General features: G+C 45.6%; 1 protein-coding gene across 9 annotated transcripts in view; it reads right to left on the reverse strand.

Moving 5' to 3' along the window:
* The window catches only part of VPS13B (vacuolar protein sorting 13 homolog B), an 806,600-nt gene that overhangs the window by 15,116 nt on the left and 772,249 nt on the right, over positions 1 to 19,235 (reverse strand). For all 9 annotated transcript variants that reach the window (XM_027561445.1, XM_027561448.1, XM_027561447.1 and 6 more), the window contains 4 exons: positions 11,484 to 11,602; positions 6,375 to 7,180; positions 2,260 to 2,436; positions 61 to 231 (listed from right to left, as the gene is read on the reverse strand). In XM_027561445.1, coding sequence (XP_027417246.1) covers positions 61 to 231; positions 2,260 to 2,436; positions 6,375 to 7,180; positions 11,484 to 11,602 — 1,273 coding nt within the window. The remainder of the gene's footprint in view (positions 1 to 60; positions 232 to 2,259; positions 2,437 to 6,374; positions 7,181 to 11,483; positions 11,603 to 19,235) is intronic.

The raw sequence follows: 19,235 nt of genomic DNA on the forward strand, positions 1-19,235 counted from the left end.
GGCCCCGCCAGGGCCGTGAGCAGACGCCTGAGCGCCCCTGCCGCCTCCCCCGCCCCTTACCGAGCAGACTGATGCCCAGCCGGGACAGGCCCTGCCGGAGCCCCTCGCCCAGGCTCTCTGGGAGCTGCCGCCGCCACTCTTCCTGCCGGTTGTAGTGCTCCTCGTCCAGCGACAGCCGGTCCATGTTCCGGGCCAGGCTCGTGGCCAGGTTGGTGATGGACGTGAGGGTACCTGAGGACACAGAGGCATGTGGGTTTGGGGTCCTGGTCACATGGATGCCGGCCCCAGGGGAGGGGTCCCCGGAGCGCTGCGGGCGAGCGGAGTCCACAACGGCCTTCTGGACTCGCCCGTGGAGAGTGAGGGCGGCTTCCCCCTGGGCAGGGTGAGGCCTCGGCCTTCGGAAAATGAGGTGAAGGTGAACACTTGCTGAGGAAAGGTGATACACTCAGTCCTAACAGAGGATAGGATTAGACCCTCCCTCACCAGAAAAATGCCTGCAGTCTCACACACAGCTATCATGCACTCATCTGACCGCCAGGGCTTGGCTTCAATAGTTAGTTTTGAAGTCCTCAGGGAGGCCCAGGTTTTTGAAGGTTGCAATTTGCCGGCTCTCATTTGAAAGGGTAAGGTTATGTTGCTGAATTTTAAACAGATTGTAAAGGAATGTTTCCACTTTAGAAGTAAGATCTATGCTTCCCCATTACTCTAGTCATAGTAAAGGAAGACACTCAACTTTATCATTTGACAGTCAGGAAATAATTATTATGCCACAGAGAATATGTGTAATTTTTATATTCAGGGTGTGAGCTGGAAAAAAAAAGTGAAGACAATAAAGAGAGTAAGGCATGTGAAAGCCAGGATTCTATCTGGTTTTCCCAAGAAAGGCTATTTCTGCATCTTGCTCAAGACAGTCATAATCCCCTCCAGCAAGTCTGCATAGGTCTCAGTGAGCAAAACTGAAAGACATTAACGGACATATCCTGAAGCTAACGAATTAGTTCATCTGTTATTGGATGTCTAGGTTCAAGAAGAAATGGAAGATGTTTTTGCAGCTGCATCTTTACCAGTCATCTGAAAAGAAAAAAAAAAAAAATCCATGTACACACACACACACACATACACACACAGACAAACCAAACAGATTTTGCTAAGAGGAAAGAACAAGTGTAAAAAAAATTCAGTGAGTCACTACACTAAAATTACCACTGGAGTTCGATTTAGCAGGTGTTGGTTGTCTTATTTTAAAATAAAAACAACAGAACCACAAAGATTCAAGTGTCAGGAGTGAGAAATCTGCAGTGACTCACCCTTGGGTTCCTGCGGCTCAGCTCACAGGCCTCCCGGATGACCGGGGGCCCCGGGGGGAGTGGCCCTGTCCCTGTCCATGGAATTTGGTTTATTGCTCTTGCTGTTCTCTTGCCAGTCCCCCCTCTATGGATCATGGGTTCTCGTATTTCAAGCTCAAGTCTTGTTTGAAGCCTTCTAGAGACTTCTATAACCTGACCACTCATAAGAGAGTTGCAGTACTGTTGACTGTAAAAGGTCTTTTACCGGGTGGGGGGAGAAGGCCTTTGCCCTGTTTCCCCTGCCTCCCGCTGAGAAGAAACGGGGACTCAGATGGACCTTGTTAGTTCCTGAGTCACTGCCAACTTGACCAAAATATGGGCAAACAAACACGGATGAAAGGGAAGCACGCTGCTTCCCGAGGTGGGGGGTGGGGGTGGCCGACTGCAGTTTGGCTCCTGCGCCCGATGACGCGTCCTGGCCACAAGGTGGCGCTGTGTACGTGGCGAGCCGGGGGAAAGCTGGCCCGCTCACCTCCCCACCGGCTTCCACTGTCAAAATGTATCCTGCTCCTTAAGAAAGTTATGACAACTGTATCTACGTTAAAAAATATATGTATATGATGAGGCAACACAGTGTAGGATTTCTGATGTTTAGCAGAAGTCCTGAACACCTTTAATATTTCTGCATTTATCACATGGAATAACAGTCGAGCCAATCCTTGTTTTCCCAATGGGAGGTTTCAAATTCTGAAGTTTCTGAAACATTTTCACACAACTACAGGCAAGCAGTGATCTGTTTAAAACATAAGACATTATATATGGGCTTTGTTACAAATCCAACATCTCACTGCCAGCTAACAAGCCAAACAAAGCTAGAGGCAATGTTAATTCATGGAGAACGTTTAAGACGTTCTCTAAAAAGACAGGGAAGTAATGAAAATCAGGCCTCATTACCAGGAACCTGAAGAGCTACCTTTGGAAATGTGCTTCACAAACGATGTAGTCCCTCTGGAAACCCCGCTCACGAAGGCTCCCGGGCCTCGGGTCAGCCCCTCGTACGGAAGCCTGAAGAAGTCGGCGATGCCGTTCCCGATGCTTCGCACCAGACTCGCCGGGCTGCCAAGGATTTCCAGGGATCCAACCACCCAGCCTGCGAGGGAGACCAGAGAGAAGGGGTGACTGAAACCTTAAATGCAGCACTTTCAACATTTGGGAAAAGTGACCCATTTTCCCTGCAATTCATTTTTCACACTAGAATTGAGAATGTAATAAGCTCCTCTGGAGCAAAATATGGGAAATAACTCATTCACTGTGAATTCATAAATGGCAAACTTTCATACTTTATAAATCAAAGTGATCCTTTTGGCAGCCTCACAAATAGCTTTAATATGACTTCCCTGCCTCCCGTATTCCTGCTAAAAGGGACCCGTGTGCAGGGGGATGACGCTCCCGCCCCCTCCAAGTCAAGGCGGCCCCTGGGGCAGCAGGTGTCCGCAGGCTGGGGGTTCTCCTTAAAGCTCCTTGGTGCAGCGAGGGGCCGGGACGCGGAGGAGGCCAGATGCTAAATGGGGTGCTGCAAAGGGGACGCGCAGCTCTGACAGGGACGGAGGAGTTATTTTTAGTCTTTCCCAATCCCACCAAGCTGAGCGCTTCCCTTTGGAGTGGAGCTGGAGCCAGAGAAATGTCTCCCCTTCCAGCCCAGCTTCAGTTGTGTAAACTCTAGTGACAGGGACATACTGATTAGCTTAGCGAGAGGGGCGTGTTCCCTGAGGGTCCCAGGCGGGGAGCTTGGGATCTGGTTTCCTATTTGAGCTGGGGCTTGCCAGGAGCCGGCCTGCTTGGCGGCCTGACTGCCGAGCGTTCGCCCCGTGGGAACGTGGCTGAGTGTGGACCCTGGAGCGGCTCCCCGTCTTCGCTCCTGGGTGGGGGCTTGGGGCTCTCACTCAGAGGATGCAAGAGGCAGGCAAAGGCTGGGGGCTCAGGAGAGTATGAGTCCAAACACAGTGTCTTTGGGGAACATGCTGACCTCCCCAGCCCAGGGCTGAGAGGGCTTTAAGGGGAGGTTGTGGGGGGCAGGACCCAAGTGGGAGCCGATCCCATGTCCTCTGAGGCAGGTCCTGGGAGGCCAGGCCTGGGACAGAGACCACCCGCCCCCCCCAGTCAAGTCATCAACCCCAAAGGGTCCCCAAGCCCAGCCCTTTGGAGAGGAACATCCTTACATGTTGGGCCCCCTTCTCTCCTCTGGAACATTAGAAGACAACATCAGGGTTTAGGTGAAAAGAGGGAATTATTTCCAGAAGATGAGGATTATAAATGGAGGGGCCTCTGGGTGGCCAGGCATTCACCTCACTTACTTTGCCCAGCCACTCTGCAAGCCTTAGTACCTGCCTTCACGTAATTTCAGATTTAGCTAAGGACTAAGCCTCTCCCTGGCCGAAGGGACCGTGCCAGGCTCAGGGGACAGAGCCTCATGGGATGTCGTGTTGCCCTGTCACCAGTGTCTTGAGAGCGGGCGGGACGAGGAGGGGACTGTGGCTCAATTCTCCCCATCTCCCTGCTGCTTAGACACACGTGGGAGGGCTTCAAGGCCAGGCTTACCCAATTCCAAAGCCCACCCTCCCTCTTCCTGCAAGCCCGGGCCTAACTGAGTAGGCAGGCTACCATGGAAGGTTGTGGAATGTTCTCCCTCAGAGGGCCTTCTCCGGATGTAAAGAAACAACAGATTTCCTTTAGCCTGGAAGAGTTGGAAGGTTCACTTGGAGGCAACAGATTGGACTCGAAACAACTGCCCTTCTCTCCAAAGCTTCCATACAGAGATGAAGAAAGGAGAGTTAGCTACTGCCAAGCAGAGAGCACGCACTGTCCGATGGGCCTGGTCAGGCCGGCGCAGCGGGGCACAGGGCGCATGGCAGGCAGCCAGCCCCACCTTCCAGCCCACAGCCCGGCCACATGAAGGTGAGGCGGACAGTCCTGGGTCGGGCCACTGCAGATGGGGAGTCTAGGTATGGACCAGAGCTACTTCTCAAGGCCCCTGAGAAGGCCAGAAAAGGACCAAACCACCCAAAGGCATTCTGCCTTTAATTATTTCTCTCCAAAAGCAAACATATCGTTTTGCTTACTGGGTTTGGAGATTTTATTGAAAAAAGGTAACTGTCTGGCTGCCCATAGAGCCAAGTCTTGGAAATAGAGAGGGAGCCCGGGAAATTAGAGAGTCCACACAGTCTCCTTCAAATAGGGTCAGTGGTCACTCATTTCTAATCACTTTATTGTACTTCCCCAGAAATGAGGTCAGGGTACTTCAGCCATTTAATCAAGTCCCATGGGTGAACCCTGACCCAAGTGAGACAAGTGAGGCAACCTGCCCACTCCCAGGCCAGCCCTTCCTTTCCCAAGAAGGCCAGTACATTCTCTCTGAGACGCTTCTACCCAGGGGAAACCTCCTACCCTCTTCCCATTCCCACTGCTTTCCTCCAGATAATCTTCAGACTGTCTGTAAGGCCTTTAGTGACAGAACTCCCAACAGGCCTAAAAACTTGGCTCTCTAGTGTAGAATTTGTTTCAGCATATAATGAGACTGGGACAGCAGCTTGGAGAACTTTTAGGTAGATTACCAAAAAATCCAAACAGAATGTTCCTGTGAAAGCTCATGAAAAATGAAAGAGAGGTCACTTTTAGCACAGAGGCTGCAGGACATGGTTCCCTGGTGGTGGTCACAGCTGGAGTTTCCCTGCCAGCTCACTACTCTGACGGGTGCTCCCACACCTTCGCCCAAGGCGATGACCGGGTAGTCGGGAAGCTTACTCCTTCCTAAGCTCCAGACCAGAGCTCAGTAACCTACCTGCCTGCTTCTCATGGGAAAAACAAAAACTGCCTGAAAGAGTAAAGCTTTTCATATACCTATTAAATTTGAAATGGTAGCTGCTTGTTTTAAAATAATTTCTTAGCAAGAGGGAAGTCTTTTCTTCCTTGTGGTACAGGCTATGAGAACAAGTTTCAGGGCAGGGACCTCCTCTGATCTGGCCATGCAGAGTTCTGGGTAGCTAAGGATTTTGTTCCGGAGAAAATATAATCTTACCAGTATGGCAACAACATGGGTCGGCTGGTCACTGCTACAATGTTGTCTTATCTGGGAATGCACTCACCAAGGACAATGTTACCACGTTCTGTCCTGCGTTAGTTTTAGAAAGTAAGACCTCCCTGCGCTTTACCAGAAGGGACTGCGAGACCAGCTCCGGTTGGTTGGTGTTGGTCGCCTGGAGTTCATAGCAACGTGAGGAGCCCGATTATCAGACTGAAACCGGAGAGTTTCAGGCGTGAGAGTGAATTTAGGTCAGGAAGGTGAGCTCTGACGCCCATTACCATAGGGAATCCGGAGACAACCTGGTCTCCAAAACCACCTTCAGCTCACAGTACTCCCCACAGCACACTCTGTACACACAGCCAAACACCCCCCGCGGACTCTTCCCGCTCAGGTCTGTGGAGAGGCTGAGACACCTACAGCCTTCTCTTTGCCATCTGTCTAGACAGGCAAGGCTGCACTGGGTAGGTAGAAGGCTCTTTATGCATCTGACGAGCACACAAATCCTCTGAATTTCTCACCTAGAGCTATTCATGGGCCGTAATGAAGAAAGTTAACAGCCCAGAACTACATTTCTTTTAGGCCCAGGGGCTGAGAGGGCCTGGGCTGGTTTTCCTGGCTGCACTAGCTCCCTGATATAGAGCCTTGTGTCTTTAAGGAGCGGAAAAGGCACTTGCTAAATGGGAATCAAAATTCTGTTACATAACAGCAAATTTAACGGCTGCTACTGCTTAAGGGTTCATTAAGCGCCACTCTAAATTCAGGGTACTTCACACACTTCCATTGTTTTCTTGTCAGAAATCTTAAAACCCATTTTACGGGTGAGGAAACTGAGATGTGGGAGGTTCAGTAACTTGCCCCCGCCTCACAGCCCGCAGTGGCAGGGTCTGCATTCCAGTCACTGCTGTCCAACTGCCCCTCACCCTCCCATGCCGCTTCCCTGTGTCTTGGAGTCAGGACCACCCTGAAGCCTTTCTTTCTCGCTCAGGCTCCCTCTGCTGTGTCCTCACCTGCTCTGAAGAGGGCCCCTGCGGCGTAGTGCATGGCCAGGGCGTGGACGAGCTGCCTGGCCGTGGTGAAGATGGGGCCTCTTTCAAACACTGAGAAGGAGAGCGGAGTGTGGTCAGAGGCGATGTACAGCTTGAGGGACGCGTGGATGCTGACGAGGAGGTTCACGGGCTGTATCACCAGCTTCTGCAGCTTCACGGGATGCACCAAGGCCCGGGCGTGCTGCCTCACCTGCGCGGGCAGCACCTGTCTGCCACCTGCGAGAGCTGTGGGCTGAGTGCCCGGGCTGCTGCTGGGCAGGTAGGTCTCAAACAGAGTTTTGATGTAGTAGACAAACGTGTCTTCCACATATAACCGGGCAGGTTTCAATTCAAAACTGAACTCGTTCACATCAAACAGGACGTCCTTGCCTTCGGTTAACGTGAGGCAGAGTTTGATAAAGCAGTTTTTCTTGTATTCTTCCAAATCTTCGCTGGATACGAGGAGACTCTGCATCTTGGAGCACTGAGGAGATTCTGTTTTCTCCCCCTGGCAGACCAAGACAGCGAAGTGGAAATTGGACTTGTTGTACAGCTGGTTGTCCAGCTGCAGGTCCCCGCAGCAGACCTCCACGGAGTAGACGTGAAAGGGGGCGGCGGCCATCTCTTCCCCAGGGAGGTGACCAGCCACGGGGGCCATCTGGAGGAAAACGTGGTCCAGTGTGAGTCTCAGAAGCTCGGATGATGCTCTGTGGTGAGTGAGGTCATCAAACACCGCCAGGCTCAACTGAGTGATGAACATTTTAAATGTCACGATCTTCTCCAGAGTTCTGGAGGAGAAAGGGAAGAGAACATGAGCATTTCTCCTCCAATTTTCTTTTCTTTTCCTCCCTCCCTCCTTTCCTTAATGTCTTAGTAGATTTTCAATGACAGAGCCTTCTTAGAAACCTCCTGATGTCCCATCAGATTCTCATAAGAAACAAATTAAGAACTGAACTTCCAGTACATTGTGTCTGGACAGAGCCAGGCACACTCCAACAGCACTGGGAGATGTTCCCAAAGGGACCATTACAAGCTCTCGTCATGCTGCTCTATCCTGTTCCCCTCATCAACACCGGATTTTTATTCCCAAATCCTCTGAGTTCTTTGTGCACTAATTCTGTTGTGATCATCACGAGGCGAAAGGTCATGATAAAATAACCAAGGTGCCTTATATTGGGAAAAGTAAGAGCAAGCAAGAGAAAACTTCCCATGAACCTCCCGGCACGGCCCAGCAACCAGCATGGGCTGTGCGCGTGCTCTGCTCTCCCTGTCACGTTTAGAGCTGAGCAGACCGCGCTGCTCCACTAACCCCTCTGTCCTGAGCTAAGCCATCATGCTCTCACCCTCTTCAAAGTCACTGCTCTAGCAATTCACTCCCTCCTACACCATTTCTTCTTCCTTACCAGCAGCTTAAAAACATGCTATTATTTCTCTTATCTTAAAAAATCCCTCTCATTAACTAACTCCTCCTCTAGCTACCCTTTTCCTGATCCCCTTCACATAAACACCCCAAAGCACATACACCTTGTCTCCTGTTCCTCACTTTCCATTTTCTTTTAGCCTTGCTCCAGGCAGGCTCTGTCCCACCTCCTCTACCAGAGCAACTCCCATTAGGGACCCCAAGGGACTTCCTTGTTGCTAAATTGAACAATGAGCTTGAAGTCTGTGACTCACGCCCGTACTGTGGCATTCAAGTGGCCAACTCCCTCCTTCTGGAAATCCTTTCTTGGCCCGTCTGCTCTCAGCTCTTGTATGTCTCGTCACTCATCACCTATGGGACTCCCTCCTCTTAAAGGGCAGGTGCCCAAGCTTCAGCCCCAGGCCCTCTTCTCTCCCCATCTCCACTCACTCCCCTTGGAGGGCTTCATCTGGGCCCGCGGTTTGGCATCTATATGCTGATGACTTCTACAGTCACACATTCAGCCTAGAACTCCCTGTGAGCGCGGATCTTGCATTTCTAACTGCCCATCCACACAGGAGTCTCTTACAGGTCTCAGACGTCTCCAGGGTCATGTGTGTGGTCATACTCATGATCTTACCCCCAAACCCACACAACAGTTGTTCTCATCTTAGTTTATGATGATTACATCCGACCAGTTGCTCAGACCAAAACTTTGAGAGTTCTTGATGCCTCTATTTTCAACCCACATCCAATGCATCAGGGAAAATTCCATTGGTTTCTTCTTAAACTGCATCGTGAATCTAACCATTTCTTACCACTTTCCCTGTAGTGTAGCCTAAGCCTCTAGTGTGAATAACTGTAACAGTCACCTAACCAGTCTCCTTGCTTCCTCCTTTACTTCTCTATGCTGCTACTGCTGCTGAGTTGCTTCAGTCGTGTCCGACCCTGTGCAACCCCAAAGACGGCAGCCCACCAGATGCCCCTGTCCCTGGGATTCTCCAGGCAAGAACTCTGGAGTGGGTTGCCATTTCCTTCTCCAATGCATGAAAGTGAAAAGTGAAAGTGAAATCACTCAGTCGTGTCTGACTCTTAGGGACCCCATGGACTGCAGCCTACCAGGCTCCTCCGTCCATGGGATTTTCCAGGCAAGAGTGCTGGAGTGGGGTGCCATTACTTCTCTATAGTTTACTTCAAAAGCATAGGGAACTATATTCAATATTCTGTGACAAACCATAATGGAAAACAACGTGAAAAAGAATGTATGTGAAATATATATATATATATATATATATATATATATATAAACTATACTTCAATAAAATTAAAAGAAAAGGAGCCATGGTCTTCTAAAAATTTATGTCAAATCAGGTAACTTCTCCGTTCAAACAGATCCAATGACTTCCTCATTTCACTCAGAAGAAAACGAAGCCTTGTGCAACCTGTGCCCTCCTTCCAGCCATCCCCTGCCTGGCCCCGGGCCCTGGTTCCTCCTAGCTCACCCACTGCACTTGGCCCGCCCTGGCCTAGTCCCTGCTCCTCCAATATGCCCGTGCACTGCTTCCGACTTCTGAACTGGCTGTGCCCTTTGTCTGGAGAGTTCTCCCCAGATAATCATATTACTAACCCCCGCTGGGTGCTTTCAAGTCTTTGCTTAAATGTCAGCTTCTTGGTGAGGCTTACCTATACCAGTTTTTCAAAACTATCCTCTTTCTGTTCCTATAGCTGGGTAATTCCTGGTCCCAACCAGGCTTTGCTTTTATTGCTACAGAACTCCAATCTTCCACTAAACCATAAAATTTCCTTTTTTATTATGTTCATTCTGTCCTCCCATTGCACACCTATGAGAATCTGATCTCCTCGGGAACAGGGACTCGGGACTGTTAGGTCACAGGTAAGAATAGCACTGGCATCCAGTAAGCATTTGAGAAATACTTGCTGAACAAATGAATTAAGGAAATACCAGTAAATACTTAGGTCTTTCTTATTTCTGTCACTGAATGCATGGATTGTTGCTACTGCACAAGCAATGCCCTACTAATGCCCTATATAAAACATTCCTGAGCTGTGTGGGCTTGAAATCCTGGCTTATGCAATTCAAAATTTAGTCTTTGGTTTTATTACGCTATTAATTTGTTTTTACAAATTCTTCTGGTCAAAGGAAACCATCTACCCAACCTATTTGCAATATTATAAATTCAAATTAATCATACTATGGCAAGGTCCAAATTAATGAGTTCTTAACCATATATGAAAAGCAAGGAATTTAGGGAAAAAAAAGGGCTTAAACAAATGTATAAAAGTTGATGACAGTATTTTATATTTTAAATTAAAATTTAAATAAATTAACTTTGATTATAAAATATGTTCTTATATAAAATTAATAAATAGAAAACCTTATACTTATACTTATAACTGTACATCTATTAACAACTTTGATTCTTTTCTTTCCAGTGTTATTTCTAGGAATGTTTTCTGTATGTATGAGAATGTGTGTGCATGTATGTACGTAAGTGTGAATATGTGTGTGTGTACATAACTAGGATATATTTGTATATTCGAATTTATATTCCATTTGCTTTATTTTAGATTCATTACAAGTATTTTTCTATCCCACTAAAATCCTATAATGGTATATTCTGTGGATATACCATTTTTTGTACAACTGTGTATCATCTATTTCCCTGCTGACAGGATCTGTACTCTGAATATTTTGCCATTATAATTAGCAATGTGATAAAATCTCTCTGTATATCTTTGCCTACTTCTCTAATTATTGCTTTAACTCTTAAGCTCTTAAAACTCTTAAAAGCAGAATTTCCAAGCCAAAGGGATTTTAAAGCTCTTAATACATATTACTAAAGTGCTTTCTAGAAAATAGTAACAATTTACGTTTTTAGTAGGACTGTATATGACGGAAATGTGTGTTTTCGTCACTCAGTCATGTCTGACTCTTTGCAACCCCATGGACTGTAGCCCACCAGGCTCCTCTGTCCATGAAATTCTCCAGGCAAGAAGATTGGAGTGGGTTGCCATTCCCTTCTCCAGGTATATGATGGAACATCACTGTTAATTCAATATGTAATGTCTCATTTAAAGTTTGCATTTCTTTGGTTATTTGTGTTTCCACTTCCCAGAATTTTCCGGTTGTGTTTTTTACCCTAATTTAATTTTTGGAAGGAGGGACTATCTTCATATTATTCCTACTGAGTTATATGAATTCTTTTAAGTTAAGGATATTAACTCTGGTTCATATTTACAAAACCTGATGGCAACATTCAGGTCAAAGCGGGGGAAATGTGGCCCTAAGAGGTGACTTTACTTTTGCTGTAGCTCTAATTGATAAGTCTAATTACTGATTACTAGGTGGTCATGTGGATAGAGAGGCATTAATCTGTATTTCATGCTAACGATAATGTATAATTCTAAGATGCATGTCTCAGTCTATAAATCAGTTTGTTAAGCTTGCCAGAGAAGAATTGGAAAGCGTATCCATGGAAGATGATATATTGCTTCTTCTTATGGGTGTAACTAAATGCTAATAACCATATCCTTATGGATTACAGAATAATTAATCAAAAGCTTTATACACACACATATATATATGGATAACAAAAAATGGTGAATAGTAGATTTACAACTGTTTAATGTGACACTTACCCTGCTGCTACTTGGATACTAGTTAAGCCTACCTGTTGGTATTAGTTACGACAGGCCCAGCTTTTCCTTCTGGGGCCACGTTGATGAAGACTGTGCCACAGTGATGGATGGTGTCCACGTACACATAGCCAAAGCCAGTCAGAAACACAACCTGTGAAAAGAACATTCAAAATCAGGTTGGGAAGCAATACAAAACACTGCTGAAAAGGCTTCAAATGTCTTCAGTTCTGACTCAATACTGCAAACACTTGCTGGTTATATTTCTTTATATCCATGTATATAGGCTATTCAGGTGACTTGAAAAAAAATCAAATCCAGATTTTCAATATCCAGCTGTAAGGTTCATAGGAAAAAAATGATGGATGACAGGGCATGAGTGTCTTCATTCTCTGCTTCTCTGGAATTGGCAAATAACTCTGCATGGGCTGGAGACTAGCCATAGACCAGCTTTATGTGCGCATGTGAATCTCTGTGGGGGAAAAAAATCCCTGAATTGAAATGAGATGTGCAAAAACCTTTCAGGCTTTTGAGTTTTGACTAAGCGATCATAATGATGTCCTTCTCTGCTGGGGACACAAAAACATACCTGAAAACCCACCACCAAGACACACTATAATCTCCTCAAGGTCCCTCGCATAAGTTGGAACAAGAATGTCAGGTAACTTCATTTGCTTGGAGTAAAAATTGATTTTTCTTCCATGAGGAGGTGGACTTAGACCTAAAAAAAAGTTCTATCTCAGAAGCCAGGTGCCAGGCTAGCAGAACAGATGTCCTTTCAGCATTAAATACTGATGTTGCTTAAATGGATAAATATTTGAAAACAGAACTATTTGAAAAATAACTCCAAGAACATCGTGTTCACAGCCAGCATTACCTGAGGGTAAGGGCAAGAACCTCCTCATGTTTGGGAACATTGATGCTGACGATGTGTATTATCAATTCAGTCCATGCCTGGGCCCTTTTTATTATTAGAACAGCAAATAAAAAGAAGACTGAAAATTCCTGGATGAAGGAACAAAGCTAGGTGTCTGCTTGGCATGGGATGAATGTGTTCTAATTTTGACCAAATGAAGAGGTACCTGAAAGAATGTACACAGAACCACAAGAGTCTCTGATTCTCACCCTTGGATGTGACTTCAAGGTCACTGGGCTTCTTTCTTATACAATGGCTCCTCCTGCAGAAATCCTGATCGTCTTCAATATCCAGGGCATCTGGAGGTCATCTCTGCCTCCACCTGTTTTCATCTCCTGCTCCGCTGACTCCTGCAATAGCCTTCTTTCTTATTCTACGGCTACTGCTCTAGCTCAGACCCTTGTCTGCTCCTCAGCACCATCTGTGCAGAGAAAGCACTGTTTCTCTATGCAAATCCTTTCCAAATCCTGTATATCTTTGCACATACAGGGTGTTGTTACTCAGTCACAAGGTTGAATCCGACACTCTTTGTGACCCCATGGACTGTAGCAAGCCAGGTTCCTCTGTTCTCCACTATCTCCTGGAGTTTACTCAAATTCATGTCCATTGAGTCGGTGATTCTATCTCACCATCTCCTCCTCTGCAGCCCTCTTCTCCTCTTGCCTTCAATCTTTCCCAGCATTAGGGTCTTTTCCAGTGAGTCAATTTTTGCATCAGATGACCAAAGTATTGGAGCTTCAGCTTCAGCATCAGTCCTTCCAATGAATATTCAGGGTTGATTTCCTTTAGGATTGACTTTTTCAATCTCCTTGCAGTCCAAGGGACTCTCAAGAGTCTTCTCCAGCACCACAGTTTGAAAGCATCAATTGTGTGGCTCTCAGCCTTCTTTATGGGCCAACTCTCACATCCATACATGACTACTAGAAAAACTATAGCTTTGAAAAGCTATCCTGGAAAAACTATTGTCAGCAAAGTGATGTCTCTACTTTTTAATACACTGTCTATGTTTGTCATAGCTCCTTCCAAGGAGCAAGTGTCTTAATTTCATGGTTGCAGTTGTTCACTATCCGCAGTGATTTTGGAGACCAAGAAAATAAAATCTGTCACTGCTTCCACATTTCCTCTTTCTATTTGGCATGAAGTAATGGGACCACCTGCAATGTGGGAGACCCAGGTTTGATCCCTGGGTTGGGAAGATCCCTTAGAGAAGAGAATGGCTACCCACTCCAGTATTCTTGCCTGGAGAATTCCATGGACAGAGGAGGCTGGCGAGCTACAGTCCAAAGAGTCAGATAGACTGAGCAACTAACACTTTCACTTTTCACAGTGGGACTGGATGCCATGATCTTAGTTTTTAATGTTGAGTTTCAAACCAGCTCTTTTACCCTCCTCTTTCACCTTCATCAGGGACACCCTATTCAAGGAAGATATTCTCTGTTTTTTCTGTTCTTTTCCTCAGATTGATACCTATAGCTACATTCCAAAAGCACATTAACTATACTTCTGTTTCATCACTAATCTTATTGTTTGTATTACTGTCACCGGTTTTTATCATAGACTCAATCACTAGATTGTCAACTTTTTGAGGGCAGGAGTGGAGTCAGTTTGTATTCTCTATGGACATGTTTCCCAAATCGATCATTTTGCAAAAACATCTGTTTCAAAAGACCGTATCCTGAATTTGCCCTTTCTGTTCCAAGATAAGAACTGAACTTGCCTATGATAAAATGTGGAAGGCAGCCAACCTAAAAAATGGCTCAGCTCACGAATCTAAAACAAAACAGATATTCTTTGAGAGCCAGTCACATTTATAAAAGCTATTATTTTATATGATATGCAGAGTAAGTCAACTGCTTTGTTACTAGGTTTACAGACATGGGATTATTCATTTGACACAAGCCTTTTAAAGGTCTTAACACTCCCATCTCCATTCCTTCCTCTCAAGGACTGTCCTAACTTCAGAGGATACCTTAGGGTTTTAGCAGAGAGTGTTAAAAACCAGAACTACCACCACTCAAAGTAGGGAAGGAGGGGACCAGAAGAGGAAAATACTTAATTGTTCAGCTCATTCTCAAAGCAGTCTGCAGGCCTTATGAAATGAGGATTCATTTACTTCCTAAGATAGTAAAGATAAAGAAGCTGAGGATTTCCATTAACTTCCCAGGAGACTCTGAAAGCAAGCAAATTAACCTAAACCTTTAAGGTATTTCTGCTGGCCAAAACCTTGGACTTGGGAGAGAAATTCTGCTGGGTGTCCCTCTTAGTCATCAGTAGAATGGAAGGAATGCAGACTTTAATTCTTGGAGCCTACTCTTGCCTCCTTTCACATGGAGAGAAACCACTCGCAACATCAGGTATCTGGTACAAAGTGAGTTCTAGGGACTAGAGAGTTAGGAACTTCAGTGCCAGAATTAAGCGCCTACACCCTAGAAATTAAAACAAATCCTTGTCTTGGTCTGGTGGTTTGATCATTTAATCATTAATTAAATCAATGATCAGATATTTAAGGTGAACCCACAAAGAGCTCCTCACTGCAGCAGGCATTGAGAAGATAAAATCACACCCTCGAGTTGCTACCAGTTTGGTTGGTGAAAAAGCCAAGTACACAGATAATGAGATAAGAGCTAAAAGTTCCAGGACAGCAGTGTATATTTTTCCATCTTAGAGCATTATCCACCATGGTCTCTGTAAGTTCATGAGGGCAACACTTTGTATACATTTTCTTCAGTATTTACAACCAGTACTCAGTAAAGATCTGAATGGGCATCAGCTCAAGGTGGCTCTCGTGGTAGAGACTTCTAGTGTTCACTCACACCCAGCCGCAGTTGGGTGCAGAGCAGGCTTATTCCCGTTAGCCCCTTACAGTGAGACCAGCCTATGAGACCAGCTTTGGCCAACAAGCTAAAGGCAGCACTGACAGGTGTTAGTTTCGAGCCAAAGGTAAAAGGGCCAGCCTTTTCCCTGCGCTGCAGAGACTGAACAAAAGCTTTATGTTCCACATCAGTGTGGCCCATATCCAATTGGATGCTTGTCTTTTGGTAAACTTTATTTTGTATTGGAGCACAGCCTATTAACAAGGTTGTGACAGTTTCAGGTGGACAGCAAAGGGGCTCGGCCATACATATACATGTATCCAATCTCCCTCAAACTCCCCTCCCACTCAGGCTGCCACACGTCATTGAGCAGAATTATATACAGTAGGTCTTTGTTGGTTATCCATTTTAAATATAACAGTATGTACATGCCTGTTCTTTTAAATACAGTTTTACTGGAACTTATTTACATATTGACTCCATCTAACAACAGAGTTGAAAACTTGTTGACAGAGACTATATGCTTTGAAAGCCTAAAATATTTACTATTTAGACCTCAAAGAAAAAGTCTGTTGATTCCTGTTCCAGGTGGTGGTTATGGTAGATTATTCTCCATTGGAGAATTGCACATCCCAGGGTCTATGACTTTGTTTAATCCCTTCCTATACTGATATGAAGCTTGGCTTTGTGACCTTCTTCAGATAATGGGATGTCCGCAAGGATGAGGCAAGAAGCGTGAAAAAAAGCTTGCTTTGGGGTATTTTCCCCCTTGGCAACCGTGTGAGGAAGCCTGGCTTAGCCTTCCTATGGAGGAAAGACCACGTGGTAAGAGAGTTACCCAGGCTCCTTAGATAAACTCCTCCCCTGCCAACCCTCCACCCAAATGCAGCTACATGGGCTCATCCTGCAAAAACACCACCCAACCAAACCCTCCAGATCACTACTGTTTCAAGCCTTCAGGCTTTGGGCTGGTTGTTACAATGGGGCAGACAGAAGATAATGAAGCCTCTGTCAACCTGGGTCCCTGACTGACCATGAGGACAAATCCCTTGATGACAAACATTGGGATACAGCAAGAGCAAAAAGTCAATGCTAGGACTGTGATAGACAGCATAATGTAACCTAAACTAATGGAGAGAGATATCAGTGATTCAAGTAGGGTTCCAGCAAAAACCTAAAACAGGAGTCTGCTTAATGCTGTGTACGTGTTCAGTCACTTTAGTCGTGTCTGACTCTTTGCGATTCTAGGGACTGTAGCCTGCCAGGCTCCTCTCTCCATGGAATTCTCCAGGCAAGAATATTGGAGTGGTTGCCATCCCCTCTTCCAGGAGATCTTCTCAATCCAGGGGTTGAACCTGAGCCGCCTGAGTCTCCTGCATTGCAGGTTGATTCTTTACCACTGAGCCACCAGGGAATTCTGGCTTAACGGTAGCAGTAGAAATTGATATTGAAAGCTACAAAAATGGGAATTTATGTTGTGAGTGGCAAGACACTGAGTTGTCTAAGATTACTTGGGAGGCAGATTATAAAACCTAATAGATTTGTAGCTCTAGAAGATGAGGTTTGAAAACAAAACATCAGCAGTGTGTGTTGGCTGCTGCTGACTGCACCTGGCAATGCACTGTGAAGACGAGATGAGCTCAGGAAAGAACTGGCTGGTTTGCAAAGATAAATTAAAGAGAATAAAGACATTCCAGAAATTCAGAGCTTCGCAAAGGCAGTAATGCTTTTAAACCCCAAATAGTAAGAGATAAAATTTAATCTTTGAACATGAAGGCAGATTAATACTTAGACTTAGGGCTACGCATAGGCATCAGAACACACTGTTGAAATTTTTAATTGTTAAAGTTACTCAGAAAAAAATTTAGAACGACTGTTTACCATTGCCACAGAAGCTCCCTTAAATCCAGAGGGAGGTAAGGAAGCAGAATAGTACAGAAATATGTCATTAAAAGGACCAATGATGTGATTATTAGCACATGGGATTCTCTGGAATCAAACAGATCAGAAGTCCACTGAGTTTCTGAGAAATTACTACTGCCTAGAGGAACTAAAAAGCCTCTTGATGAAAGTGAAAGAGGAGAGTGAAAAAGTTGGCTTAAAGCTCAACATTCAGAAAATGAAGATCATGGCATCTGGTCCTATCACTTCATGGGAAATAGATGGGGAAACAGTGGAAACAGTGTCAGACTTTATGTTTTTGGGCTCCAAAATCACCGCAGATGGTGACTGCAGCCATGAAATTAAAAGACGCTTACTCCTTGGAAGGAAAGTTATGACCGACCTAGACAGCATATTCAAAAGCAGAGACATTACTTTGCCAACAAAGGTCCATCTAGTCAAGGCTATGGTTTTTCCAGTGGTCATGTATGGATGTGAGAGTTGGACTGTGAAGAAGGCTGAGCGCCAAAGAATTGATGCTTTTGAACTGTGGTGTTGGAGAAGACTCTTGAGAGTCCCTTGGACTGCAAGGAGATCCAACCAGTCCATTCTGAAGGAGATCAGCCCTGGGATTTCTTTGGAAGGAATGATGCTAAAGCTGAAACTCCACTACTTTGGCCACCTCATGCGAAGAGTTGACTCATTGGAAAAGACTCTGATGCTGGGAGGGATTGGGGGCAGGAGGAGAAGGGGATGACAGAGGATGAGATGGCTGGATGGCATCACTGACTTGATGGACGTGAGTCTGAGTGAACTCCGGAAGTTGGTGATGGACAGGGAGGCCTGGCGTGCTGCAATTCATGGGGTCACAAAGAGCCGGATACGACTGAGCGACTGAACTGAACTGAATAAACTCACGAACCTAGACTAAAAGAGCCTGTGATTGATTATTCGAGATTCGATACAATTTCAGATGGAGCCAAGGAGGGTCTCTGAGCATGGACCCAGGGACGAGAAGGATGATGGTTAAAGAGCTCTTCCATTAGCAGAGACACAACTTAGAGATTATTCCTTGCTTCCAAGGTTAAAACCCCCAAAATATGTGCTTAAAACAATTTTGGAACTGTTATGGGTGAGAGCATGTGCACGTGTCTCATTCTTCCTCTTTCCAATCTGGAGGAGTTCTTACTATTTTCTGTCCTACAGTTTGGCAGGGTGAGGGGAGCCAGTGAGCTTATAGGTCTCCAGATGAAAAGGAGCTATATACACACTAAGAAAGCATCACTAAGAAATACTGGATTTCCACTGGGGTGTGGAGACTGGTTAGCAACCTGGGGAGGAGAGTTCTTCTGGGCAGAGGTTGGAGGTGGGGTTCAGTTCAGTTCAGTTGCTCAGTCGTGTTCGACTCTTTGCAACCCCATGGACTACAGCACGCCAGGCCTCCCTTTCCATCACCAACTCCCGGAGTTTACCCAAACTCATGTCCATTGAGTCGGTGAGCCATCCAACCATCTTATCCTCTGTCGGCCTTTTTCAGTGAGTCAGGTCTTCACATGAGGTGGCCAGAGTATTGGAGTTTCAGCTTCAGCATCAGTCCTTCCAATGAATATTCAGGACTGATTTCCTTTAGGATAGAGGTGGGGTAGCGGTGGAGAATGAATTAAGTGATTGATGGCAAAGGGGATTTTAAAAATTTAGTTATCATTGCAGAAGAAGCTAGTGAGTCCTGTTCAGTGCTATCATTTAGTTATTTTTTACTTTCTTCACCTCACATTGGTAGTGTGGGGGTGTGTGTAGAAGGCTATAGGCAACAAATAGTGAATTGCGGCTTTAACCACAAAACATTTGGGGAATGGTCTGTGTTCTGTCACTCTTGTCTCTGTTAGCGCACCTAGATCAGTATGACTTTCTCTTACATGGTGTGGGTATAAGAAAACCACTGAGGCCTAGGTCTGCTGCCCACCTAGTATATTATCTTTTCCTACAATTACAAATAAGGAACAATGTAATATAAGCTGTGCTTTTTATATATTCAGTTACTTTTATAAATATTGAATTTATTTACTATATTTACTGCTACTAGAGATCAGTGGAGAAATAACTCCAGAAAGGATGAAGAGACAGAGCCAAAGCAAAAACAACACCCAGTGATGGATGTGACTGGTGACGGAAGCAAG

This window comes from Bos indicus x Bos taurus, chromosome 14 (genome assembly GCF_003369695.1).
Source record: "Bos indicus x Bos taurus breed Angus x Brahman F1 hybrid chromosome 14, Bos_hybrid_MaternalHap_v2.0, whole genome shotgun sequence".
NCBI lineage: Eukaryota > Metazoa > Chordata > Mammalia > Artiodactyla > Bovidae > Bos > Bos indicus x Bos taurus.